General features: G+C 42.9%; 1 protein-coding gene across 2 annotated transcripts in view; it reads right to left on the reverse strand.

Annotated features, from left to right (window-relative positions):
* CHMP7 (charged multivesicular body protein 7) overlaps positions 1-27,862 on the reverse strand; it is a 55,886-nt gene that overhangs the window by 15,415 nt on the left and 12,609 nt on the right. For both annotated transcript variants that reach the window (XM_073622306.1, XM_073622305.1), the window contains exons 4-8: positions 17,566-17,734; positions 15,658-15,843; positions 15,433-15,566; positions 3,836-3,884; positions 1,364-1,483 (exon numbers count right to left, since the gene is read on the reverse strand). In XM_073622306.1, the coding sequence (XP_073478407.1) occupies positions 1,364-1,483; positions 3,836-3,884; positions 15,433-15,566; positions 15,658-15,843; positions 17,566-17,734 (658 nt within the window). The remainder of the gene's footprint in view (positions 1-1,363; positions 1,484-3,835; positions 3,885-15,432; positions 15,567-15,657; positions 15,844-17,565; positions 17,735-27,862) is intronic.

Below are 27,862 nucleotides of genomic sequence, written 5' to 3' on the forward strand. Positions count from 1 at the left end.
TTTAATGTATAATGTACACAACAAACAATGACAGGAGGACAAGCTGTAAATAAATGGCAGCGTCAAAACCAAAGGGGGTCAGCCAGGGGCGGTCGTCCATTAGGGGCCCCCCCATCTGCATAATGGATAGAATCATGCAATGCAAAAGCATGATTCTATCCACTGCCGCCACGACCGCCCCCTATTCATGTGTCCGGCCCCTTTCGGGTCACTGAGCATATGAATTACAGCGGCCAGGGTTTTTTTTTTAAGCACTGATTAGAGCCATAGGCTCTAATGGGCTTCAAAATAGGGTGGACTCTGGAGACCACCCAGGTGTGTTGAATGAAAATCCGCTATTGCAACACTGATCCTTCTCCCAGCCAATCGGGAAGCAGGTATGAAACCGGTTTCCCGATTGGCCAAATTGTCTGGCGGTCCTATCGGACGCCTAGGAGAGAGGAGACACCGCGGAAGCTGCTCCAGGAGAGAACACTGGAGCAGCTTTCCCTGAGCCCGCCACGCTCTCACCGCCCGCATCCAAGGTAAAGACAGTGTGTGGGGGCAGGGGTCACTCCACCAGCGGTCTGGGGGGGAGGGGGGGTCTGTTTGCCAATACAACACCCCCCCACCCAAAAAAAACAAACAAAAAAAACACACCAGTCGCCACTGGGGTCAGCTGAACAGAAGCTACTTAAAAATTAGCATATAGAGATATAAAAAGACCCTGTTTAATCCAGTTAACCATTCATTAAAATACTTTTACATTTCGCCTATTTTCTATTCCTATCATCAAGACACTGAACAACCGGACATGTCCTTCATGCTGAACATTTTTAGTGGTATATTACCTATACTGAATTTACATGTCACTGGGAAAGTTCTTTCTAAAATATAAATTCCAGGTATGGTATATTTTTACTTAGTTACATTGTTCCAGCTTGGACCAATGTAATCAAGTAAATACCATATCTGGCCAATCCCCCCCGGAAATCACTGAAGTAGACACCTCTACTAATCATTGTCTGAATGGCGTCCATGCTGAGAGGCCGACCTTCTATGTTCACAATGCATCAGGCCAGCCACTCAACATGGGACTCGGAAGCAAGGGGAGATCACTGGAGTGGCAGCATCGACTTCATTATTTCCAGCTTCCACTACATCAGCCAGGTACGATAGATATATATCTCATTTAAATTGGTCCAACGTAACTATGTATATAAAATTTCATCTTTAATAAAGGCTCCCAATCCCCGACAGCCTCCAAGCAAGATTTCAAACAGCTGAGCAGGGGAGGTCTGGGGATAGGAACACCTGTAATACGTGTCTTATGATCTCATTACTATGGGGGGGTTCATGGCTCTGGGGTCACATAAATATTTACCATGCGGTCAGTTTCTGCTATTGATATTCTCTCCAGGATGCTCTGCACAGTTTCCAGCTTATTCTGCAGCCCCGACAACCGTCGTTCTGACAACTTCCTGCGTCTCATACATCGCAGAGCCTAGAAAATAAAGACAGAATCAGTAGAAGAGATAGAAGGTACATAGCTCAAAGCATGGTTCATATATTGAAGAGTCCTTACTTCATTATTAAGGTCTCTAAGAATAGGTAATTTAGAAGGAATTTTTATTTTTACAAGCTCTATAAGCAGGATTTTGTTTCAGCAAAGCAGTTAGACCCCTTTCACACTGCAGCACTGCTAAAACAGAGCTAAAGCGCCGGTTGTTTTTGCGGTGCTTTAGCGGCACTTTTCGGGCGAGAGCGGGGCGGATTTTTAAAGGTCCTTCATTTATGTTTGCCCCACGTGCATAGTTTCTGATGGGATCATTTGAATAGCGTCTGTTCCTGGAAGGATCTGTGACAGCTGATCGATGGCAATTTACATAGCTGAGCATTTTTGACTTCGTAAAAATATTTAAGAACAATCTTGTAAAAAACTTAACGTAAATCGTACAACAATAATGTGACAGACCTAGCCGGGACAGAGGCTTTTGGAGGGGACTGAATGCCAGCCTCTTGCCAACTGATTATGGACCCTGGCATTTGGGGGAACGGTGCTCTTTGTGAGCTGTATGCCTGGGGACCCTTGAGGTGGCATTACTTTTCAGGTCCATGTCTCCCAAGACACACAGACTCTGGGGACCCGGGATATGCCATAGTGATGGGAGTCACTAATAGGGGCACAGGGTGAATGAGAACCCCACTATGATCTGTGCTAGTCAGACTCAATGCTGTATATATAATGTGTGCTGTCTCATTGTGTTGTGTACTATTTGCTTTACTAGTTTGGGGTGGGGCTGTATTCCAATGTTCTATTGTGTCTGTCTGCCTTGGATATCACAGGATGTGTATATCTATGGAGGGAGGGAGGATTCCTCCCACAGCTCTCCCTGCTGATAAGACTGTTTACTGATGAGAAATTATACACACCTGACCTGTGTGTCCATTGTCATTGGACAGCTTAACCCGCCCAGTTTTCCAAGGGTGGGTGGGAAGTGTTTTGAAGTGGGATCTGTATAACATGTGTTTGAATAAAGGTTTATCATTCCTGCTTGAACCTCAAGACAGAGCCTTGTCTCGTATTTGGGGAGAATTATTTGTATGGGTTCCTTGTTCGGCTGATTTAAGTGTGCGGTAGCTGCCTTTGTATTTGGTTATGGAATGTCCTAAACGGCTTTAACCCCGTTCATACTCGGGGTGTCGTTACAAATAGCAAAAAACACATGCTCACTGAAAATTCACTATAATATTTCATGTAAGTGATCCAAAACAAAAATCAAGCGTAAATGTTAAAAAAAAAAAATTAAAACAAACTTGACCCCAAACCATTATAATTTAATCCCATAACTGGTCCTAAGGAATGAGATTCAATCATCGCCAACATATATAGTACATACACACATACATTAGTCTATAACAAATAAACTGAACCTATACTCCATTATAAGTGGTTATAAATCCTGCCTAAGAGTAGAAACCATGATGCCTGCTACTGCTTTAATACTGGATGTCACTTTAAAAAAACTAAGCTTGCAGTAGCATAGTAAACACTGCTTGAAACATATTCAAAGCCTTCTAGCAGCTTGTTCTCAGTGACAGTCAGCACCTTTAGATCTGTCCATAACATTGTTAAAGTACAGTTCCACTATTGCAGCCAAATTTGAATAACACCTACTTTATATTTTGTACATGTTCTCATTCACATAGCATAACTTAAAATAAAAATTGCTGCTTACAAATTTACTTGCTCTTTTATGAAAACTGCTATGTAGAGGGGACTGAGAAGTTAATGTTTATCATATTGAACTATGTCTGTTCTATGTAGGCAGATCTCATTATCAGTTGGAAACTAGACTTGAACACAATCTGTCCTAACAAAAGGTTAATGATCTAGATGCTGGGCTTCTTCATTGTATGATAATGATGGGAAACTCTGTGTGTCCCTTTTTGTCAGTGGGGACAGGCTGAGCTTAATCATTCCAAAATTGTTCTGCCCTATATATTTTATTTAAGAAATCTGTGTGAATGGGAAAACAGAACAAGCCACATAATGGTGTTTTCTCAAATTTGACTGCAATAGTGGAAATATGGTTTACTTTAAATGCTTCAACAAAGCTGCTGGAAGTCTGCTGAAAGCTTTGCAAATTCTTTGTAAAAGCTTGCTGCTCACAGAGCTCTTATACAAGCTAAAGCCTTTCACAATGAGTCCAAAAGAGGGACATGAGGATTTTCTGGGATAACTTGGGCTTCTTGTGGTGTCTGTTCTTTGATGGAACACTAAATTTCAAACTTCAAAACGAAGTACAGGTTCACAATTAAGACCGCAAAGTATTCATAAAAAGATGATACATACCTGCTGCTTATTTCCAGCTCTTTTAAAGCTTATTGCTTCTTCCTTCAACCTGTGAATAATGAACAAAAAGCCCATCCATTAGTATAACAGTTCAACTGCTGCACAGTCAGAGGTCTTTTGGACCTTTTATCAAATATTTTTTTCTCTTATCTACAGGCACAATGTAGCAGTCCACCTTAAAGCGGGGGTCCACCTAAACCGCCAAAAAAAAAAAAAAATTAAAAGCCAGCAGCTACAAATACTGCAGCTGCTGAATTTTAATAAATGGCCACTTACCTGTCTCAGGGTCCAGCGATGTCGGCAGGCGATGCCGAGAACCCGCTCGGTTCTCGGCAGCTGCCGCCGCCATCCTAGGTGAGGGAATCAGGAAGTGAAGCGTTGCGGCTTCACTTCCCGGTTCCCTACTGCGCATGCGCGAGTCACGCTGCGCATCGTAACTGGTCCCCGCTATCTCCTGGGAGCTGTGTGTTTCCCAGGAGACAGCGCGGAGGGACAGGAAGAGGCATAGACTCCCATGGGAGTCTATGCCGGAAGTGGGTGCAAATACCTGTCTTAGGCAGGTATCTGCACCCCCCTCCCCCCTGAAAGGTGCCAAATGTGACACCGGAGGGGGGGAGGGTTCTGAAAAGCGGAAGTTCCATTTTTGTGTGGAACTCCGCTTTAATTGTTGACAAAGCCGGCCATAGACAGATCGAAATTTCCTGCAATCTGTGGTTGCAGGAAAGAAAATTGCTTAATGTATGGTCTGCTTTAGGAGCAGAAAAAGAGTACAGATCAGAATACTCTGCAGTCTCAGGTCATGGCTTTACAACACTACCCATTGGGAATTGAGGAATTCTTAAAGAGCACTCCAAGTAAAATGCCAAATACACAATTGAAATGTAAATAGGTTTTCTGTTTTACCTGCCAAAGGATTTCTAATTCTGTACAGACAATCTGGGGATTTACATACAAACATTTCTATACCAAACAGCTGACAAATGATTAATCGATTAATCTATAATGGGTCAGGTAAACAAAATCATTGTGGTTGTCCTTACTGAGGCAAAGTATATATCGACAGCACACCACGTATCTTTGAAAAAAAAAACGTCCAAATGTTTATTCAGGTGATCACATCACAGTGGTAAAGTACACTGTTTTGGGACCACGTAGGACCCCATATAATAAGTGCATTATACAATGCAAGGAACATTTAAAGGGCCATCCACCAATTTAAAACCAGTAGAGGAAGCCACTTCCTAACCTCTGACTTTATAAGACGTCATAAAACATAGTTACATTGTTAGGTTGAAAAAAAAAAAAAAAAAAAAAAAGACACAAGTCCATCTAGTTTATCAAAAAAAAAAAAAAAAATAAATCAACAATCCCATATACATAATCCTATACCCACAGTTGATCCAGAGGAAGGTGAAAAACCCCAGCAAAGCATGCTCCAATTTGCTACAGCAGGGGAAATAATTCCTTCCTGATTCCCCTGAGAGGCAATCGAATTTTCCCTGGATCAACTTTACCTATAAGGCCTCAAGCACACTGGACGTTTTTTGATGTTTTCACAGCAGCTGTTTTTGGCTGTAGACGGTTTTTTCTACAGTCATTAAACTCTCCATCATATTATCCTATGTGTCCATGCACACATAGGCTGTTATCAGCAGTTTTGGGCAGTAAAAAACACCCAAAACTAGTGGGTTCTGAGAGACGTTTTTCAGCTGTAAAAACGCTCTAGCACTGATAAACGTTGATAAACGCTCAAAAATGTCGCTCACCAGCAGTTAACGTTTTTGATCCATTGAAAAAAGAAAGAAAATGCTAACGCGGAAAAACGCTAAAAAACGCTATTGCAAAAACGTTGAAAAAAGTTGAACTCACTGCAAAGCTACTGACGTTTTTATAATGTTATTTTAACGCCTAGTGTGCATGAGGCCTTAATATTAGTACCGAGTTATATTAAAAGAACAGAAAGAATCCAGGCATTTTTTAAAGCAATCTACTGAGCTTGCCAGAACCACCTCTGGAGGGAGTCTATTCCATATTTTCACAGCTCTTACTGTGAAGAAACCTTTCCATATTTGGAGATGAAATCATTTTTCCTCTAGGTGAAAAGAGTGCGCTCTTGTCCTCTGTGATGAGCTTAAAGTGAAAACTCAACATCAAGTTCACTATATAGACCACTTATGCATTTGTGCATGTTGATCATATCCCCCTTAATAAAACACACCAAACGTACTGTAAACAAACAATCAGATACCTGGTTCATTGGCGATGTTGACATAAAGGAAAGTAATGCTCTGCAAACAGGTTTATGGACTAAACACGATCCCAGAAAAAATGTTATTCAGAAATTCAATCTCATGAGAAGCCCATATGAAGAAGATGTCATCAATGTAACATCCAGATTTAACAAGGTCTAAAAAAGTGATGGATGGGTGGATGGATAGATGTCATGTCCCTCAAGGTGTTTTGCTTTTATCTTTTCGGTTGCTTTGCGGTAAAGCAAATAAAAAACCCTGTAGTATATTAATGTGATTTTACTAAGTAAGAATGCTGCATAAAAAACTACTTTCAATTGCAGGAAAACAATGCAAGACATACAGAGTACTACAAATATGCCTAAAACACCCATGCATTCATTATCTAACCTTCCTAGCAAATGAGCATTGACAATCATCTGTATGCTATAGGGATACACTAAAAAGTCACTTAGCTTGAGTTATAGTGGCTTCACTGTAGACTACCTGGACTACGGGCTACTCACGTGATTGCAGGAAACCAGGTTCTCTCATAGTGTAGATTTAGTGTCACCCCAAGATGAGATCCTCTCTGGCACAATCTTCTTTGGTCTTATGAAGTCCCTCTGGTACACACCTTCTTTAGCATTATAGAGTCCCTCTTTCAGCTCATGATGCTGGCCTTTTTATTTTAATTTTTTTTTTTTTTTTTTTTTTAGAAAGTATGGTTAGCCATTCCCACATGGGTCCATCCCTTTACCTTTTCCTTCATACATCAGTTTAGAAGAGAGAAGCATAATTCCAAACTCTAGATGGCACTTCAGTATCAATCATGTCTTAGGTCAATTACTGTGGGGATTATTTGCAAAACTGGAGGGTACAAAATTTGGTGCAGCTCTGCATAGAAACCAATCAGCTTCCTGGTTTTATTGCCAAAGCTTAATTGAATAAGCTGAAGTTAGAAGTGGATTGGCTACCATGCACAGCTGCACCAAATTCTGAGTGCACTAGTTTTAGTAAAACATCCCCTGTATGTCAAAAGGTCACACTATTGTTGACTTTTATTGGTGTAGCATGGGTGCAGTGTTTGACCAGAACTCGTTTAAAACTAAGTGAGCAGCTAAATATGTGTACATTCCCATTGAACCATTTACATTGTCCAATATACAACAATAGTATCTATTTTCCCATTGTGTTAAATGGACAGCGTGTGCAAACCTTGTTCCAATGGTGCTTGTTCTTGTCTACAGTCTCCTGTTTTATTGACACACTGCACACTTCTCAGTGCATTTTATTACTTTTTCCCCTCTTTCTGCTACCTGACAGCACTGTGTTGCGTTTGATAAACAATATGATTTTTTTATTAATCAGACATAACATTAGACAGTCTGTTTAGTAGTTGGTCATAGAAACAGAAATCAGGTTACTGTTGAGTTTTTTTGAGGATGCTTCTCAAACGAATGCCTTGGTAACAAGTACACAAGCTGTTCTCAAACAATACGAACTGTTCAGTTGGAACAGTCGGTTGTTATGGTAAACAACCTGACATATAAAAAGGGGTTGTCAGGCATAAGCTGGACAGGACTCTAATCATGCCTTAAAGTGGATGTAAACCCAATATCATCCTTTCTAAACTACTGCCATAGTGGTTATTTATAAGGATATACAGGACTCCTGCATGTATCTTTACTTGTCAAATGTCTCCCCTCTGTCTGAAAAACTGCAGATTCTGTGGGTAGGGCTGTTGTCTGGAGCTCGGTGGGTGGAGTCGTGATGTCAGTGGACTCCCCGCCCACCTCTACACTCCCCTTGTCAATATGCATTTTCTCCTGTGTATTTCTTAGGCCTCATTCACACGAGGCGGACTCCGCTTCCCCGGAGCCCGCCTCAGTCCGCCGGCTCAGCGGGAGATCTCTCCGTTGAGCCAGCGGATGACAGGTCCCTCTCTGCTCACTGAGCGGGGGGGGGGCTTGTCAGGCGCCGCTGCCGCCTATGGAGGGATCGGATGAAATCAGACAGCATGTCCGTTTTCATCAGATCTCACCCGATCCGATAGCGATGGATCCGGACGTAGGGCCATCCGTCTGCTTTTAGCGGATTGGACAGGGTCGGATGTCAGCGGACATATCTCCGCTGACATCCGTCGCTCCATAGGCTAACATGGAGCGCCCGTTCAGGTCCGCAGTCAAAACTTACAGGCGGACCTGAACGGTCCGATTGTGTGAAAGGGGCCTTACACTGAACTTCTGCTATGATCGCGAACATCCAGTGAAAAGGCTGGAAAGTAACCACATGACTTCAGCATGCCAAATCATGCCAAATTATGCTGAGGTGTGGAACAGCCAATTCTTGCAGAGCTGCTGAAGTAAGGAGTGGGGGTGGGAAATAAAAAAGAATGCATGTCTTAGGCTAGTGCACGAGATATGTAAATCACCTGTCACTCACAGCAAGGGGGAGGATTTTGACAAAGTTTTTCTCTGTTTGTCAAGATTTATCTCACTGAACAATAAAAGAGGATTGCTCAGAGCTGGATTAACTCTTTGTGGCAAGAATGGGCTCAAATGATAGGAAATCTTATACTCTTCATTATGACTTAAAAAAAAAAAAAAAATTGGGGGTTTACTTCCATTTTAAGACCAAAGAGGAAGAAAAAAAAAAAAGTCTGTACCAGCCAAGAAGAAGATACCTGATTTCCAGCAACTGCTTATAGAACCTTTAGGTCATCGTTGCCAATGGAGATCACAAACACACAGTAACCAGAGTTAACCACTTCAGCCCCGGAAGGTTTTACCCCCTTCCTGACCAGAGCACTTTTTACAATTCGGCACTGCGTCGCTTTAACTGCTAACTGTGCAGTCATGCAATGCTGTACCCAAACGAAATTTGCGTCCTTTTCTTCCCACAAATAGAGCTTTCTTTTGATGGTATTTGATCACCTCTGCCGTTTTTATTTTTTGCGCTATACACTGAAAAAGACCGAAAATTTTGAAAAAAAATGATATTTTCTACTTTTTGTTCTAAAAAAAATCCAATAAACTCAATTTTAGTCATACATTTAGGCCAAAATGTATTCGGCCATATGTCTTTGGTAGAAAAAATGTCAATAAGTGTATATTTATTGGTTTGCGCAAAAGTTATAGCGCCTACAAACTAGGGTACATTTTCTGGAATTTACACAGCCTTTAATTTATGACTGCCTATGTCATTTCTTGAGGTGCTAAAATGGCAGGGCAGTACAAAACCCCCACAAATGACCCCATTTTGGAAAGTAGACACCCCAAGGAATTTGCTGAGAGGCATGTTGAGCCCATTGAATATTCATTTTTTTTGTCCCAAGTGATTGAATAATGACAAAAAAAAAAAAAAAATTACAAAAAGTTGTCACTAAATGATATATTGCTCACACAGGCCATGGGCATATGTGGAATTGCACCCCAAAATACATTTAGCTGCTTCTCCTGAGTATGAGGATACCACATGTGTGGGACTTTTTGGGAGCCTAGCCGCGTACGGGGCCCCGAAAACCAATCACTGCCTTCAGGATTTCTAAGGGCGTACATTTTTGATTTTACTCCTCACTACCTATCACAGTTTTGAAGGCCATAAAATGCCCAGATGGCATAAAACCCCCCCAAATGACCCCATTTTGGAAAGTAGACACCCCAAGATATTTGCTTTGAGGCATGTTGAGTCCATGGAATGTTTTATATTTTGACACAAGTTGCGGGAAAGTGACAAATTTTTTTTTTTTTTTGCACAAAGTTGTCACTAAATGATATATTGCTCACACAGGCCATGGGCATATGTGGAATTGCACCCCAAAATACATTTAGCTGCTTCTCCTGAGTATGGGGATACCACATGTGTGGGACTTTTTGAGAGCCTAGCCGCGTACGGGGCCCCGAAAACCAATCACTGCCTTCAGGATTTCTAAGGGCGTACATTTTTGATTTTACTCCTCACTACCTATCACAGTTTCGGAGGCCATGGAATGCCCAGGTGGCACAAATCCCACCCCAAATGACCCCATTTTGGAAAGTAGACACCCCAAGCTATTTGCTGAGAGGCATGGTGAGTATTTTGCAGCTCTCATTTGTTTTTGAAAATAAAGAAAGACGAGAAAAAAAAATTTTTTTTTTTCTTTTTTCAATTTTCAAAACTTTGTGACAAAAAGTGAGGTCTGCAAAATACTCACTATACCTCTCATCAAATAGCTTGGGGTGTCTACTTTCCAAAATGGGGTCATTTGGGGGGGGGGGGGTTTGCCACCTGGGCATTCCATGGCCTCCGAAACTGTGATAGGCAGTGAAGAGTGAAATCAAAAATTTACGGCCTTAGAAAGCCTGAAGGCGGTGCTTGGTTTTCGGGGTCCCGTACGCGGCTAGGCTCCCAAAAAGTCTCACACATGTGGTATCCCCGTACTCAGGAGAAGCAACAGAATGTATTTTGGGGTGTAATTTCACATATTCCCATGGCATGTTTGAGCAATATATCACTTTGAGCAAAAAAAAAATAAAAAAAATAAAAAATTGTCTCTTTCCCGCAACTTGTGTCACAATATAAAATATTCCATGGACTCGACATGCCTCTCAGCAAATAGCTTGGGGTGTCTACTTTCCAAAATGGGGTCATTTGGGGGGGTTTTGAACTGTCCTGGCATTTTATGCACAACATCTAGAAGCTTATGTCACACATCACCCACTCTTCTAACCACTTGAAGACAAAGCCCTTTCTGACACTTTTTGATTACATAAAAAAATAATTTTTTTTTGCAAGAAAATTACTTTGAACCCCCAAACATTATATATTTTTTTAAAGCAAATGCCCTACAGATTAAAATGGTGGGTGTTTCATTTTTTTTTTTCACACAGTATTTGCGCAGCGATTTTTCAAACGCATTTTTTGGGGAAAAAACACACTTTTTTAAATTTTAATGCACTAAAACACACTATATTGCCCAAATGTTTGATGAAATAAAAAAGATGATCTTAGGCCGAGTACATGGATACCAAACATGACATGCTTTAAAATTGCGCACAAATGTGTAGTGGCGACAAACTAAATACATTTTTAAAAGCCTTTAAAAGCCTTTACAGGTTACCACTTTAGATTTACAGAGGAGGTCTACTGCTAAAACTACTGCGTTGATACTCCGTTCGCGGTGATACCTCACATGCATGGTGCAATTGCTGTTTACATTTGACGCCAGACCGACGCTTGCGTTCGCCTTAGCGCGAGAGCAGGGGGGACAGGGGTGCTTTTTTTTTTTTTTTTTTTTTTTTTTTTTTTTATTATTATTATTTTTTTATCTTATTTTTAAACTGTTCCTTTCATTTTTTTTTTTAAATCATTTTTATTGTTATCTCAGGGAATGTAAATATCCCCTATCATAGCAATAGGTAGTGACAGGTACTCTTTTTTGCAAAAATTGGGGTCTATTAGACCCTAGATTTCTCCTCTGCCCTCAAAGCATCTGACCACACCAAGATCGGTGTGATAAAATGCTTTCCCAATTTCCCAATGGCGCTGTTTACATCCGGCGAAATCTAAGTCATAAAATGCTCTTAGCTTCCGGTTTCTTAGGCCATAGAGATGTTTGGAGCCACTCTGGTCTCTGATCAGCTCTATGGTCAGCTGGCTGAATCACCGGCTGCATTCTCAGGTTCCCTGTTGAGACAGGAGAGCCAGAGAAAAACAGGGAAGACGTTGGGGGGGGCATTCCCTCCCACTGCTTGTAAAAGCAGTCTAGAGGCTAATTAGCTGCTAGGATTGCTTTTACATGAAAGCCGATCGCTGGCTGAAAAGAATGATACCAAGATGATACCTAAACCTGCAGGCATCATTCTGGTATAACCACTCAAAGTCGTGAATGGCGTAGCTGAAGACAAAAAAATGGTTAACAATAAAGCACAGTAAACGGTAAGGTATAAAATTGCATATCTGAAAAGCAAACGTGATAAAACATAACAATAAAACATTGCAGAATAGAATACAGTAAAAAAGAGCAGAACAATAGAGAGAGAATAGAGAGAGAGAGAACAATAAAACGACAACTATTTTTTTTTTATTTTATATTTTTGTATGTGTTTTTTTTTTTTTTTTTTACACTTTTTTTTGTAACTAACTTTTATAACTGTAACCGGTTCCAGGTTCGGGTCTCTCAAAATGCGATGGCATCTTGAGAGACCCTGTGAAAGTGTGCCTAGTCTGTGCAATGCTGTACCCTACGCTAATACTCAACTAGTGAATGGTAGCGTTCAAAACATTCACCAATGCAAAGACCAGGATTGTCAGGATAGGAGGGACAATAATAGCGGGTGTCACGCCTATATCCGCGCTTGCTGCAGACACGACATCTTTTTTGGGGTCGGTTCGCTGGGTAGGGGTACTCGGGAGGACATAAAGAAAATGCCTCTCATGCAGCCGACTGCATTTGGTTGGGGATGTGAATGGGGGAAGTACGGGCGCTGCAGAAGTGGTGGGTTCCCAATTAGGATTGGCGAATGCAGCAGGAAGGGCATTATGGGCACGACGGGCCTGTGTTTGTCTTTTTGGTGGCAGCGGGACACTACTTGTGCTTGCCACCTCACCAGCTTGAACTGCACTTATGGGACTCGCCACGTCACCAAGTGTTACTGCAGTGCTGGTTTGACTACGACCGGGGTGTACTAGGCCGCTGGTGCTTGCCAGTTCACCAAAACGCTACCAAAAAAACTGTTAGCGATCGCAGGGATCAGGCCTGACTCTGCGAACGCTGCAGTTATGCGTTTAGTGTTTTGTAAGTGTCAGTGATCGATCGATACTGCACTTGAGTGGGCTGGGCTGGGCCGAGCGGAGGGGCAAAACGCAGGTGCTAGCAGGTATCTGGGCTGATCCCGCTAACACTGCGTTTGTGGGAACCCTAAACTGCTGGGGACGCTAGTATAGATCTGATCAGATCAGATATTGATCCGATCAGATACTATACCACTAAGGGAGGTGTACGGTGCGTGCGTGGGTGTTAGCGGTACTGGCGCTAACCTGACGCTGCCTGGGGCTGGTGCTTGCCAGTTCACCAAAACGCTACCAAAAAAACTGTTAGCGATCGCAGGGATCAGGCCTGACTCTGCGAACGCTGCAGTTATGCGTTTAGTGTTTTGTAAGTGACAGTTATCGATCGATACTGCACTTGGGTGGGCTGGGCCGGGCGGAGGGGCAAAACGCAGGTGCTAGCAGGTATCTGGGCTGATCCCGCTAACACTGCGTGTTTGGGAACCCTAAACTGCTGGGGACGTTAGTATAGATCTGATCGGATCAGATATTGATCCGATCAGATACTATACCACTAAGGGAGGCGTATGCTGCGTGCGTGGGTGTTAGCGGTACTGGCGCTAATCTGACGCTGCCTGGGGCGACGCATATCACCGCCGGGCGATCAGGGGGCTAAACCTTTATTCGGTAATAAACGGCGGGTGCCCTGACACTATAAAAAATAAACGAACTAACCAGCGTCACCCGTAACGGTTATACGGTGATCAGTGGTGAAAGGGTTAACTAGGGGGCAATCAAGGGGTTAAAACATTTATTAGATAGTATATGGGGGTCCCTGTCGCTATAAAACGCTGACGGCGAACCTAAATATTTACCTCCCTAACTAGCGTCACCAGCGACACTAATACAGCGATCAGAAAAATGATCGCTTAGTGACACTGGTGACAGGGGGTGATCAAGGGGTTAAAACTTTATTAGGGGGGTTAGGGGGGTATCCTAGACCTAAAGGGGGGTAATACTCACTGCCCTAACACTGTAACTGTCACAAACTGACACCATGCAGTAATCAGAAAAAAAAAAAAAAAAAAAAATACTGCTTGCTGTCAGTTTGTGACGGGGGGGGGGTGATTGGGGGGGATCGGGGGGCGAATCGGGGGTGTAAAGTATGCCTGGCATGTTCTACTGTGTGTGTGTGTGTTGGTGCACTTACATGTCTTCTCTCCTCGGCGCTGGAACGGAAACTGCCGAGCCGAGGAGAGATGACATCACATCCTCTGCCTGTGTGAAACTACACACAGGCAGGGGAGGATTCCGATTGGCTGGGAGCGATCGCGAGGGGGGGGCCACGATCGGATGGTCTCCCCCTCGCCTCCCGACGCTCCCAGTCAAATGCCGACCGCCGCTGGCACCGGGGGGGGGGAGGGTCCGATCGGACCCCCCGCCCGCGGGAGGCAGATCACGTACGGGTACGTGATTCTGCCTGCCCGTGCCATTCTGCCGCCGTATATGTGCGTTAGGCGGTCGGCAAGTGGTTAAGTAACTTTTAAGTGTATTTCTACTGTTACAGACCATAGTTTCTGCTTATTTGCTAGGCATCTTGCTTGATATATCTGTCAGCCTTGTACTGTATTCCTAATATTGTAATAGTTTTGTAATGTATAGCATTTTTGTTCAGTAAAGATACATTTATACACTGCAGAGGTCTGAGCTTCCTTGCTTATACCGCAAAGTAACCTTGCTAGATAAACCCAAGCATAACAAGCACATATTATACTTTTTGTTTTGACAGCTGTTGCCTGGATACTTTGACATCATGTGCTTGCCATCTAACATCTCCAGTTGCTATGGTGCAGGCAGCGTAGGCTGCATTCAGCTGCAGCGCACTGAGCTGTGAATGGCTGTCTGGTTGCCTGGCAACTGAGACGCTGAAGCTAAAGTAGGATTGCGCATCTCCTTGATAGGGTGCATCTGACATATGTGCCCGATCGGGTGAGGTATGGTCCAAGCTTCAAAACATTAACATTCTGCTTCATACCCACCCGATAAATTTTACCCAGTGCCTGCATCCAATGACGTAACTTTCATATATGTGGTGTATTGTGAGTCAGGGCCATTTATTCTGTTGTTTACATTATTCTTGTTTTTTTTTTTTACATCATGTGATGTTAGAGGTCAGAGCATGGCTTCCTTTACTGGTTTTAGATTGCTGGATGACACTTTAAATGTTCTTTGCTGTGTATTATGCACTTTGCATATGTCTGAAAAAGGGGTCCTGTGAGGCCCCGAAATGTTGCACTTTACCACTGTGATGTAATCACCTGAAGATTTGTGGTGTGCTGGCGATATATACTTTGGCGTATGGTACCGGTAAAACGGCTTTTTGCTGTCCAAGACCTAAGCAAGCATTAACTTTTTCAATGTGGGAGCAGCCCCACTGCAAGGGAGCATTTTTCTTTCCTCGGAGTTATGCTTTAATCTCAGTTCAAATCAAAAAAAGTAAGAATGACTTTCTTTCTGGAAGTGGAAAGCAATATCAGAAATCTGATCTGAAACTGCTGTGGGTTATTGCTCTCTTCACCTCTCGATGAACGTATCAGGCAGACAGAGATCAGTACTTACCGGTCAGACTCCTCACTCGCCTTCTGCACTCTCAGTGAAAGCAGCTTCTGACCTTTTTGCAACTCATAAATGCCCAAATCAGATTCTCCTATTGGGGTCACCTGAGTCCTTCCACCCTGTACAAACTTCACAAGCTACAAGAGAATAAACAAAACCATAAATGGGAAGGTAGAAGGGTACAATCACCTATGCAAGATTTTACTGAATTGGGTACGATGTTTTTACCTTCTCCCCAGGTCTTTGCAAAACGCAGATCTTCTTATCTCGTTGCAGCTGTAATAAAACCAGATTGAAGGTAGACCTTTCAGGAAACTGATCCTTGCAGAGTGTGTATACTTCATCATCTAACAACAAGGAAGTAGAACTCAGTGGAGATGACTGGTATTTCTGTACCACCAGCTCTGCCTGCTCCTGGGAAGGGGAGAAGATAAAAAAAAAAAGTCAATTAAAGCAAAATGTTTACCCTGTACTGAACGGTTTTCAAACAATGCAAAGATTTCAGAAATACCATATTGTTATACACACACACACACACACACACACACACACACATTTTAACTAAAAGTACAACCATGGTTCCTGTAAGGTCATTTACACAAGTTCCAGGTACTATAGGATGCATAAGCATCAACAAAAACTTTCTTCACCTTCCCTGACTTCAAAGGACAAATCAGTTCTGCCAATCCAGGAGGACTTCAAAAGCACAAATCAGTTCTGCCAATCCAGAAAGCATTGGATAGGACTAGGTGTGGTCAGGTGCTGACTGACAAGCTACAGGCATGTGAACCAGCAGTGACAACATTTTCTCATCCCCCTGTAGTGTAATCAGGCACAGGCTACTGAGAGTGGCAACTCTGCACTGAATTCAGGAACAGTGCAGCATCATTGCCCCACCATCACAGCAAGCTACAGGTGGACTTCACTGGAAGGATCAACAAGTATTTGTGGGACATTGCAGAGGGACAAAGAGAAGACTAAGTGCAGATGCATTTATAATTGCTGCAGCACATTTTTTTTTCAAATGGGAGGTCATATTTCTACTTTAACTTAATCAAGTTATATTGTATGCATGGGACAAACAAGTCCCAAACGTTAACAAAAAAACCCAAAAAAAAGTAAAATCCAAAAACATGTTTTTAAAAAAAAAAAAAAAAATTAAAAAAATGGCAGACTTAATAGACCACTTGGTCTTTTTTTCTGCTGTCATTTTGCTATGTATAATTGAAAGTTGTGAGGGCTGTCAGTGTTATTGAAGGACATCTATCCTTCCTCCTGTGTGGCCCATTCATTGCCCCTCATTCATTGCCCCTCACTTCTCATCCTCAGTATTGCAATCCCTTCCACAGTGACTCCTTCTCCCCTGGCTTTCACCTCCTGGTTTCTGCTCTTCTAAGCCCTATTCTGTAGCCATTCTTTCCTGGTAAATCTTTATCCAATAGCCAATTTAGGGTACTTCATGCTCTGTTCTTTAACCTATCCATTAGTACCTCTTTTCTCTCCATCTACAGTCACTGATCCTCTCTTCAGAACCCAAAATTCTTCTCCCCCCATCAGTGTCTCTCTTCTATGCCTGCTCCCCCCCCCCCCCCCCATGTTCTATATCTTTATATCTATAAAGATTACTGCGTTTCTATTTCCCTTTTTCTTAAGTGTCCCTCTTCTGTTCTTTCTTTTTAGTGTTCCCTTGGACAGAAATGGATGCTCTGTACACAGCCTGTACCTTGGGTACTTTTCAGGCACACAGGGACCAATATTGAGATTATAAAGAATACTTACAGTCACCTTGTTTTGAATGCACCAAGCAGTAATCATAGCTTACGCATTTTCTAAGAAGTGGCAGGTTTGTGTGAAAGTATGTAAACCTAAATCCTACCTACTGGCATCTTTGGCTTTTGACTATTAAATTGATGATGTGATTTACTGCGATTGTTTTCTTTTATGTTTTGGTTTTCTTTTTTGTCTGTATTGTGTTTTTTTTTCTTTTGTAAACCTGTAAAACTCTGAATAAACAAAATTTGGAAAAAAAAATGACAAAGAGAAACTAGGCAAACTGGTAAAATAGAAAACCTCGACTTTACAACAGTGAAGCATGGCATGCTATATGACACAATGGAAGTCAATATAGCTATGTACCTTTAAGGCATCAAGAATGACGAATGGCTCATCTGGGTTAATCTGACCACCTAGAATTGTACTAAGGGTCCACTGCAGAGGTTTGATTATGATTTGCCTCATGCCCCAAGAGATCCAGCCGCTGGAGATTCTAGACACAAAATCTGACTCTTGGTACAGGCAACCACGTCTGCAACAACAGAGCAGAAAAAAAAACAAACAAAAAACAAACATTAGCTATATTATATATATAAAAATATAAACAAATACTTATTTAAAATAAATATTGATTTGGTCAAATAGATACTGTATTTGATGTCAGTGTTTAAAAGCAAGCTGGAACTTAAAAGCTAAACTTTGCCTGTTTGCTATGACTAATCTGTCTTCCCAGACCAGTCTCCATGGCAGGTCATGTTTTCCATCTCTTGCAGAGCATAAGGATGGGAAGTTGGCTGTTGGGGTATAAGAGAATGATGTGAACTGCTCTGCCCGCTATGCTTGAATAGGAAAAATCTTTTGGTGCATTGGTACCAAAAATGAAGACAAACTTTTTTAACTCGGCCAGTCGAGTTAATGCCAAATAGCTAAATTTTGGTCCCCTCTGACCACAGCACTTTCTCCCAATCTTTCTGTAAATCATTTAGATGTTCATTGCCATGACTGTACATGTACCTTCTTAAGGAGGGGGACTCGCTGTATTTAGAGGAAGGAAAATGCTGACTATGACCCCAAGAACACAATCCCTACAGTCCAGCATGGAGGTGGAAACATGGTTTGGGGCTGTTTCTCTGCTAAAGGTACAGACCAGCTTTGCCGCATTGAGGTGCCAATGGACAGGGCTATGTATTGTAAAATCTTGGATGAGAACCTTCTTCCCTCAGCCAGAACACTAAAGATGGGTCATGTATGGGTCTTTCAGTATGACAATGACACAAAACATACTGCCAAGGCAACAAATTAGTGAATCAAGAAGAAGTATATTAAGGTCATGGAGTGGCTTAGCCAGTCTCCAGACCTTAATCCTATAGAAAATTTATGGAGGGAGCAGAAACTTCGAGTTGCCAAGCGACAGCCAAGAAACCTTAAGGATCTAGAGAAGATCTGTAAAGAAGAGCAGACCAAAATCCCTCCTGAGATGTGTGCAAACCTGGTCACCAACTACAGGAAACATCCTACCACTGTGCTTGCCAAGAAGGGTTTCTCCACCAAGTACCAAATCATGTTTTGCTTGGGGATCAAATACTTATTTTAAACACCATCCTGCACGCTTCTAGCGCCCACCATACTACACTTGTCCGTAGTATTGCCTACATTCAATACATCCCACTTAGAAGGAACTGCACTAGTGACAGCGATTTCAAATACCACGCGGATCTTTTAAGGGGACAACTCCTTCGGCGTGGGTATTCCAAGTCACTCTTACGTAAAGCCTTCAACAAGGCATATCAACAATCTAGGAATACATTACTGTATAAAACCAAAAAGAAACTAGAAGGCTATTCCACGGTTAAATTTATTACGCAATACTCTCACCAGCAACATCAATTAAGAAATGTACTGGCCAAACACTGGCAGATCCTATATGAGAACCCCACCCTGAACAAATTTATCAGCGAACGCCCTGAGTTTTTAAAAGGGCGGTGTCTTTATGTGACAAACTTACCAAAAGTCACTCTGTTCTCTTTCATGGACAGATTGTCCAGGAACAGGGAATTTACAAATGTGGTCACTGTGCCCAATGCCCTTGGGTCTCTACAGGTTGTAGATTTAGACTACACAATGGGGAACTCTTCTACCCAAATTTTCGGGCTGATTGTAGTACCCAACCGGTGGTCTACCTTATGACCTGTAAATGTGGGGTATTCTATGTCGGAAAGACTATTCGCCAACTACGTCAGAGAATTAATGACCACATTTATTCCTCAATCAATGGTAAGATGTTAAGTCCCATAAGTAGACACCTTGACCTGTATCACAGACTCAACACTTCTTTTGCCACCTCCATAGTTATGGCAGTCATATTGCAAGATCCGAGGGGAGGCGACTGGGACAAGAGAATACTCCAGCACGAAACTAATTAGATAGAACGCCTTAATGCCACACGTTGGCCAGGCATTAATGAATTGCAATCCTACAAATCATTTTTATAAAATTACTCTTAGTTTATATTCTTCTATAGCTTTATATATGACATTTTCTATCCTGTTTTTTGCTGTTGTGTTTCTGTGTCCCTTCCCCCTCCCCCAATGCGAGAGATAAATACTTGTTACTGTTTAGGCCTGTGTGCCCAGTAATTTAATAATGTTTTTGTCTCTTGATATTCTTTGTCTATTCATATATTTCTATTCACTGCCCAAAAAGCAATTTCATATGTTTTAACAAATGTTACGTCTAATAATGTACTGTATTTTTTAGGTTTTGTTATTTTTTGTAGGCTCTACCTGTTTCATCCATTTTTTGATCAAGGCTTTTTGTCTCTAGCCTGCAGCGGAATTTCCAATGGCATCATCTGGTTGGCTTATGTGGCATGTTGTTGCTGCGGGTTATATGTGAGGCCGGACAGCCACAGTCCGTCCCTATTTGGGAACGACCGATGCGGCATTGTGGTCCAGGTTTGACATTCTCCCTCCTGTTTATTGCTCCCTTTCTATGGCCGTCTTACCATCCACTGTCTAGGTCTTATCCATCTGCCCCATGCAATGTTTTTTTTAACATTGCCATCTTGGAGTGCACACTTGGGGGAGCTCTTAGCCCTGAGGCCTATAGGGTGACGCTCCTCCCACATGACCGTGTCTATTGCAGCCGATTTGCGAACTGCGCATGCGTGGCCGTGGTGCCCGCGCAACTCTTCCCAGCCGAGTCAGGTGATGTGGAAGCGCACACCTGATTGGGACGTGCATATAAGGCTGGACACCACCCAGCCTTATATCACGGCAACCTCTCCAGACGTTCGCCTGTCTGTGGATCTATCCAACCATTACTACTGCATCTATCCTGGTAAGGTACCTTTATACTCTCCACTGACTGTATGCTTCTGTTGTTAGGACGTTTAAACGATTTACTAGTGCCACTCTCCCTTTTATACTGTGTGGAAGTGAAACCTGCAGGCTCACTGCGCTGTCTCACTACAAATCTAAATTCCGCTATCGATTGTTGGTGGTCTGTTATAGACACAACCCCCTTTTACCTCAATACATTATATGTATATAATACTTTAATAAAAAGGTGAGACTATCCAGTTAACACCATTTATCAATCTTTTTGACAGATTGTTTGCAATTATTTATTACCATTTATATATACACTCTACAGGTGGCAGTTTTTGCTGCCAAACACAGTTCCACTTTCAAGCATTAAAGTGGATGTAAACCCAATGTCATCCTTTCTAAACTACTGCCATAGGGGTTATCTATAAGGATATACATGCCTCCTGCATGTATCTTTACCTGTCAAATGTCTCCCCTCTGTCTGTTATGAGACCCGAAAAACTGCAGATTCTGTGGGTGGGTCTGTTGTCTGGAGCTCGGTGGGTGGAGTCGTGATGTCAGTAGACTCCCCGCCCACCTCTACACTCCCCTTGTCAATATGCATTTTCTCCTGTGTATTTCTAACACTGAACTTCTGCTATGATCACTAACATCCAGTGAAAAGACAGGAAAGTAATCACATGACTTCAGCATGCCAAATCATGCTGAGGTGTGGAACAGCCAATCCTGGCAGAGCCGCTAAAGAAAGGGGTGGGGGAGGGAATTTAAAAATAATGCATGTCTTAGGCTAGTGCACGAGATGTAAATCACCTGTCACTCACAGCAAGAGGGAGGATTTGAGAAAGTATTTCTCTGTTTGTCAAGATTTATTTCACTGAACAATAAAAAAGAGGATTGCTCAGAGCTGGATTAACTCTTTGTGGCAAGACTGGGCTCAAATGATAGGAAATCTTATACTCTATATTATGACATTAAAAAAAAAATTTAAAATTTCGGGTTTACATCCACTTTTAAGCTTACGTATACAACATTCATTCAGGCCAATGCCAATTATGTTTCACTATTAAGGTAGGCTGGTCGGGATTTTAACACCTGACTGCACCCCTTCATTCCCTTTACGGTGTGAGCTATCTATCTTATCTAAGTCGTTTTGGGTTTCCTGCCTATTTTATATTAGGCTGTGGACACTTCCCTTATTTCTGGTGTTTTTGTATCTTACACGCTCAGACTATTTTACTAGGCACGCCTCCACATGTGATCCGCCGCACTCTCTGCATGCCCTTCCTTTGATTTCCTTTTTGGTATTCCCTGCAAACTCGAGACTTCATACCACTACTACAAAAGATTATAATTGTTATTGATTGCCTTTTTTCTCTCCTCTAGAATATTTATCAAGCTCCTGAAGAAGAGATTTTCGCAAAACATGTAGAGCTTTTTTTGTATGTCACAATTCAATACAGTGACACATATCTGTATTGATATGGTTCTGATTTTCATAATCCATATTGGAGAGGTTTAGCTATTTTTTGCTATTTGCAATATTTTAAATGTTTCTTCTTGTATTATGTGTTTAATAAAGTTTATATATTTTTTCTATAATTGGTGCCTGGAAAGTCCATTTTTCGATTTATTTCTATTTAACTATTGACGTTTAGGACGTGGCACTGTGCTACTTTAAACTCCTACAGTTCCATCCTGTGTTGGAGCTTGGCAAACTCTTTGATCTTTATTTTACTTAGTGAACTGCTTTTTGATTTTTGTTTGATATTCTGTCTCTATCATTTAAAAAACACCAATGATAACAATTATAGACCCTTCATTTCTTTGTAAGTGGGCAAACTTACAAAATCTGAAGGGGATCAAATAATTACTTTCCGTTTCTCATTATACACATTTGTTCATATACTGTGGATTTGTTCTACACAGAGGCATTATCTCTTATTTACAATTTGTTCAGATGAATGTTCTTAAAAATATACTGTAGGTAAGACCGGTACATTGAGGACTTTACATTTTTGTGGTGTGTTAATGCATGTTATGTTAAATGTTAACGTTCACTGCGTTAAGGCAGCCCATTTAAAATGATTCAGCTACCAACGCACCTCAACAGACAACACTTTTTTCATAACACAATGCACTATGGTGTGTTGCTACATGCTAAAATGTATTGCCTTAAAGCAGGGTTCTCCAAACTTTCGAAACAAAATGGTCCACTTTACTGTCCTTCAGACTTTGAGGGGGCCGGACTGTGGCCAGTAAGAGTAAACAATGCCCCATCACTGGAGTCAGTGGGAGGAATAGTGCCCCATCATTGAAGTCAGTGGGAGGAATAGTGCCCCATCATTGGAGTCAGTGGGAGGAATAGTGCCCCATCATTGGAGTCAGTGGGAGGAATAGTGCCCCATCATTGGAGTCAGCGGGAGGAATAGTGCCCCATCATTGGAGTCAGCGGGAGGAATAGTGGCCCATCATTGGAGTCAGTGGGAGGAATAGTGGCCCATCATTGGAGTCAGTGGGAGGAATAGTGGCCCATCATTGGAGTCAGTGGGAGGAATAGTGGCCCATCATTGGAGTCAGTGGGAGGAATAGTGGCCCATCATTGGAGTCAGTGGGAGGAATAGTGCCCCATCATTGGAGTCAGTGGGAGGAATAGTGCCCCATCATTGGAGTCAGTGGGAGGAATAGTGCCCCATCATTGGAGTCAGTGGGAGGAATAGTGCCCCATCATTGGAGTCAGTGGGAGGAATAGTGCCCCATCATTGGAGTCAGTGGGAGGAATAGTGGCCCATCATTGGAGTCAGCGGGAGGAATAGTGCCCCATCATTGGAGTCAGCGGGAGGAATAGTGCCCCATCATTGGAGTCAGTGGGAGGAATAGTGCCCCATCATTGGAGTCAGTGGGAGGAATAGTGCCCCATCATTGGAGTCAGAGGGAGGAATAGTGCCCCATCATTAGTGTCAGTAGGAGGAAAAGTTCCCCATCATTGGTGTCCGTAGGAGGAATAGTGCCCCATCATTGGTGTCCGTGGGAGGAATAGTGCCCCATCATTGGTGTCCGTGGGAGGAATAGTGCCCCATCATTGGTGACAGTGGGACTGTCCCACTGTCACCAATGATGGGGCACTATTCCTCCCATGGACACCAATGATGGGGCACTATTCCTGTCACCAATGCACTATGGTGTGTTGCTACATGCTAAAACGTATTGCCTTAACCACTTGCCGACCGCCTCACGTCTATATACGTGAGCAGAATGGCACGGGCAGGCAAAATCACGTACCCATACGTGATTGCCTTCCCGCGGGCGGGGGGTCTGATCGGACCCCCCCCCCCCCCCCCGGTGCCAGCGGCGGTCGGCATTTGGCTAGGAGCGATGAGAGACGAGGGGGAGACCATCCGATCGTGGCCCCCCCCTCGCGATCGCTCCCAGCCAATGAGGGACATCCCCTGCCTGTGTATAGTACACACAGGCAGAGGATGTGATGTCATCTCTCCTCGGCTCGGCAGTTTCCGTTCTAGCGCCGAGGAGAGAAGACATGTAAGTGCACAACACACACACACACAGTAGAACATGCCAGGCACACAAAACACCCCCGATCCCCCCCCGATCACCCCCCGATCCCCCCCCAATCACCCCTCCCTGTAACACTGACACCAAGCAGTATTTTTTTTTTTTTTTTCTGATTACTGCAGGGTGTCAGTTAGTGACAGTTACTGTGGTAGGACAGTGAGTGTTACTCCCCTATAGGTCTAGGGTACCCCCCTAACCCCCCCTAATAAAGTTTTAACCCCTTGATCACCCCCTGTCACCAGTGTCACTAAGCGATCATTTTTCTGATCGCTGTATTAGTGTCGCTGGTGACGCTAGTTAGGAACGTAAATATTTAGGTTCGCCGTCAGCGTTTTATAGCGACAGGGACCCCCACATACTACCTAATAAATGTTTTAACCCCTTGATTGCCCCCTAGTTAACCCTTTCACCACTGATCACCGTATAACCGTTACGGGTGACGCTGGTTAGTTGGTTTATTTTTCATAGTGTCAGGGCACCCGCCGTTTATTACCGAATAAAGGTTTAGCCCCCTGATCGCCCGGCGGTGATATGCGTCGCCCCAGGCAGCGTCAGATTAGCGCCAGTACCGCTAACACCCACGCACGCAGCATACACCTCCCTTAGTGGTATAGTATCTGTACGGATCAATATCTGATCCGATCAGATCTATACTAGCGTCCCCAGCAGTTTAGGGTTCCCAAAAATGCAGTGTTAGCGGGATCAGCCCAGATACCTGCTAGCACCTGCGTTTTGCCCCTCCGCCGGGCCCAGCCCAGCCCACCCAAGTGCAGTATCGATCGATCACTGTCACTTACAAAACGCTAAACGCATAACTGCAGCGTTTGCAGAGTCAGGCCTGATCCCTGCGATCACTAACAGTTTTTTTGGTAGCGTTTTGGTGAACTGGCAAGCACCAGCCCCAGGCAGCGTCAGGTTAGCGCCAGTACCGCTAACACCCACGCACGCACCGTACACCTCCCTTAGTGGTATAGTATCTGATCAGATCAATACTAGCGTCCCCAGCAGTTTAGGGTTCCCAAAAACGCAGTGTTAGCGGGATCAGCCCAGATACCTGCTAGCACCTGCGTTTTGCCCCTCCGCCCAGCCCGGCCCAGCCCACCCAAGTGCAGTATCGATCGATCACTGTCACTTACAAAACACTAAACGCATAACTGCAGCGTTCGCAGAGTCAGGCCTGATCCCTGCGATCGCTAACAGTTTTTTTTGGTAGCGTTTTGGTGAACTGGCAAGCACCAGCGGCCTAGTACACCCCGGTCGTAGTCAAACCAGCACTGCAGTAACACTTGGTGACGTGGCGAGTCCCATAAGTGCAGTTCAAGCTGGTGAGGTGGCAAGCACAAGTAGTGTCCCGCTGCCACCAAAAAGACAAACACAGGCCCGTCGTGCCCATAATGCCCTTCCTGCTGCATTCGCCAATCCTAATTGGGAACCCACCGCTTCTGCAGCGCCAGTACTTCCCCCATTCACATCCCCAACCAAATGCAGTCGGCTGCATGAGAGGCATTTTTATGTCCTCCCGAGTACCCCTACCCAACGAACCCCCCCAAAAAAGATGTTGTGTCTGCAGCAAGCGCGGATATAGGCGTGACACCCGCTATTATTGTCCCTCCTGTCCTGACAGTCCTGGTCTTTGCATTGGTGAATGTTTTGAACGCTACCATACACTAGTTGAGTATTAGCGTAGGGTACAGCACTGCACAGACTAGGCGCACTTTCACAGGGTCTCCCAAGATGCCATCACATTTTGAGAGACCCGAACCTGGAACCGGTTACAGTTATAAAAGTTACAAAAAAAAGTGTAAAAAAAACAAAAAAAAAAAAAAACACATACAAAAATATAAAATAAAAAAAAATAGTTGTCGTTTTATTGTTCTCTCTCTCTCTATTCTCTCTCTATTGTTCTGCTCTTTTTTACTGTATTCTATTCTGTAATGTTTTATTGTTATTATGTTTTATCATGTTTGTTTTTCAGGTCTGCAATTTTTTATACTTTACCGTTTACTGTGCTTTATTGTTAACCATTTTTTTGTCTTCAGGTACGCCATTCACGACTTTGAGTGGTTATACCAGAATGATGCCTGCAGGTTTAGGTATCATCTTGGTATCATTCTTTTCAGCCAGCGGTCGGCTTTCATGTAAAAGCAATCCTAGCGGCTAATTAGCCTCTAGACTGCTTTTACAAGCAGTGGGAGGGAATGCCCCCCCCCCCACCGTCTTCCGTGTTTTTCTCTGGCTCTCCTGTCTCAACAGGGAACCTGAGAATGCAGCCGGTGATTCAGCCAGCTGACCATAGAGCTGATCAGAGACCAGAGTGGCTCCAAACATCTCTATGGCCTAAGAAACCGGAAGCTACGAGCATTTTATGACTTAGATTTTGCCGGATGTAAACAGCGCCATTGGGAAATTGGGAAAGCATTTTATCACACTGATCTTGGTGTGGTCAGATGCTTTGAGGGCAGAGGAGAAATCTAGGGTCTAATAGACCCCAATTTTTTCAAAAAAGAGTACCTGTCACTACCTATTGCTATCATAGGGGATATTTACATTCCCCGAGATAACAATAAAAATGATTTAAAAAAAAAAAAAATATGAAAGGAACAGTTTAAAAATAAGATAAAAAAGCAAAAAAATAATAAAGCACCCGTCCCCCCTGCTCTCGCGCTAAGGCGAACGCAATCGTCGGTCTGGCGTCAAATGTAAACAGCAATTGCACCATGCATGTGAGGTATCACCGCGAAGGTCAGATCGAGGGCAGTAATTTTAGCAGTAGACCTCCTCTGTAAATCTAAAGTGGTAACCTGTAAAGGCTTTTAAAGGCTTTAAAAAATGTATTTAGTTTGTCGCCACTGCACGTTTGTGCGCAATTTTAAAGCATGTCATGTTTGGTATCCATGTACTCGGCCTAAGATCATCTTTTTTATTTCATCAAACATTTGGGCAATATAGTGTGTTTTAGTGCATTAAAATTTAAAAAAGTGTGTTTTTTCCCCAAAAAATGCATTTGAAAAATCGCTGTGCAAATACTGTGTGAAAAAAAAAAATGAAACACCCACCATTTTAATCTGTAGGGCATTTGCTTTAAAAAAATATATAATGTGTGGGGGTTCAAAGTAATTTTCTTGCAAAAAAAAATAATTTTTTCATGTAATCAAAAAGTGTCAGAAAGGGCTTTGTATTCAAGTGGTTAGAAGAGTGGGTGATGTGTGACATAAGCTTCTAAATGTTGTGCATAAAATGCCAGGACAGTTCAAAACCCCCCCAAATGACCCCATTTTGGAAAGTAGAAACCCCAAGCTATTTGCTGAGAGGCATGTCGAGTCCATGGAATATTTTATATTGTGACACAAGTTGCGGGAAAGAGACAATTTTTTTTTTTTTTTTGCACAAAGTTGTCACCAAATGATATATTGCTCAAACATACCATGGGAATATGTAAAATTACACCCCAAAATACATTCTGTTGCTTCTCCTGAGTACGGGGATACCACATGTGTGGGACTTTTTGGGAGCCTAGCCGCGCACGGGACCCCGAAAACCAAGCACCGCCTTCAGGCTTTTTAAGGGGGTAAATTTTTGATTTCACTCTTCACTGCCTATCACAGTTTCGGAGGCCATGGAATGCCCAGGTGGCAAAAAAAAACCCCAAATGACCCCATTTTGGAAAGTAGACACCCAAAGCTATTTGATGAGAGGTATAGTGAGTATTTTGCAGACCTCACTTTTTGTCACAAAGTTTTGAAAATTGAAAAAAGAAAAAA

The sequence above is a fragment of the Aquarana catesbeiana genome, linkage group LG03 (assembly GCF_042186555.1).
Source record: "Aquarana catesbeiana isolate 2022-GZ linkage group LG03, ASM4218655v1, whole genome shotgun sequence".
Taxonomy (NCBI): domain Eukaryota; kingdom Metazoa; phylum Chordata; class Amphibia; order Anura; family Ranidae; genus Aquarana; species Aquarana catesbeiana.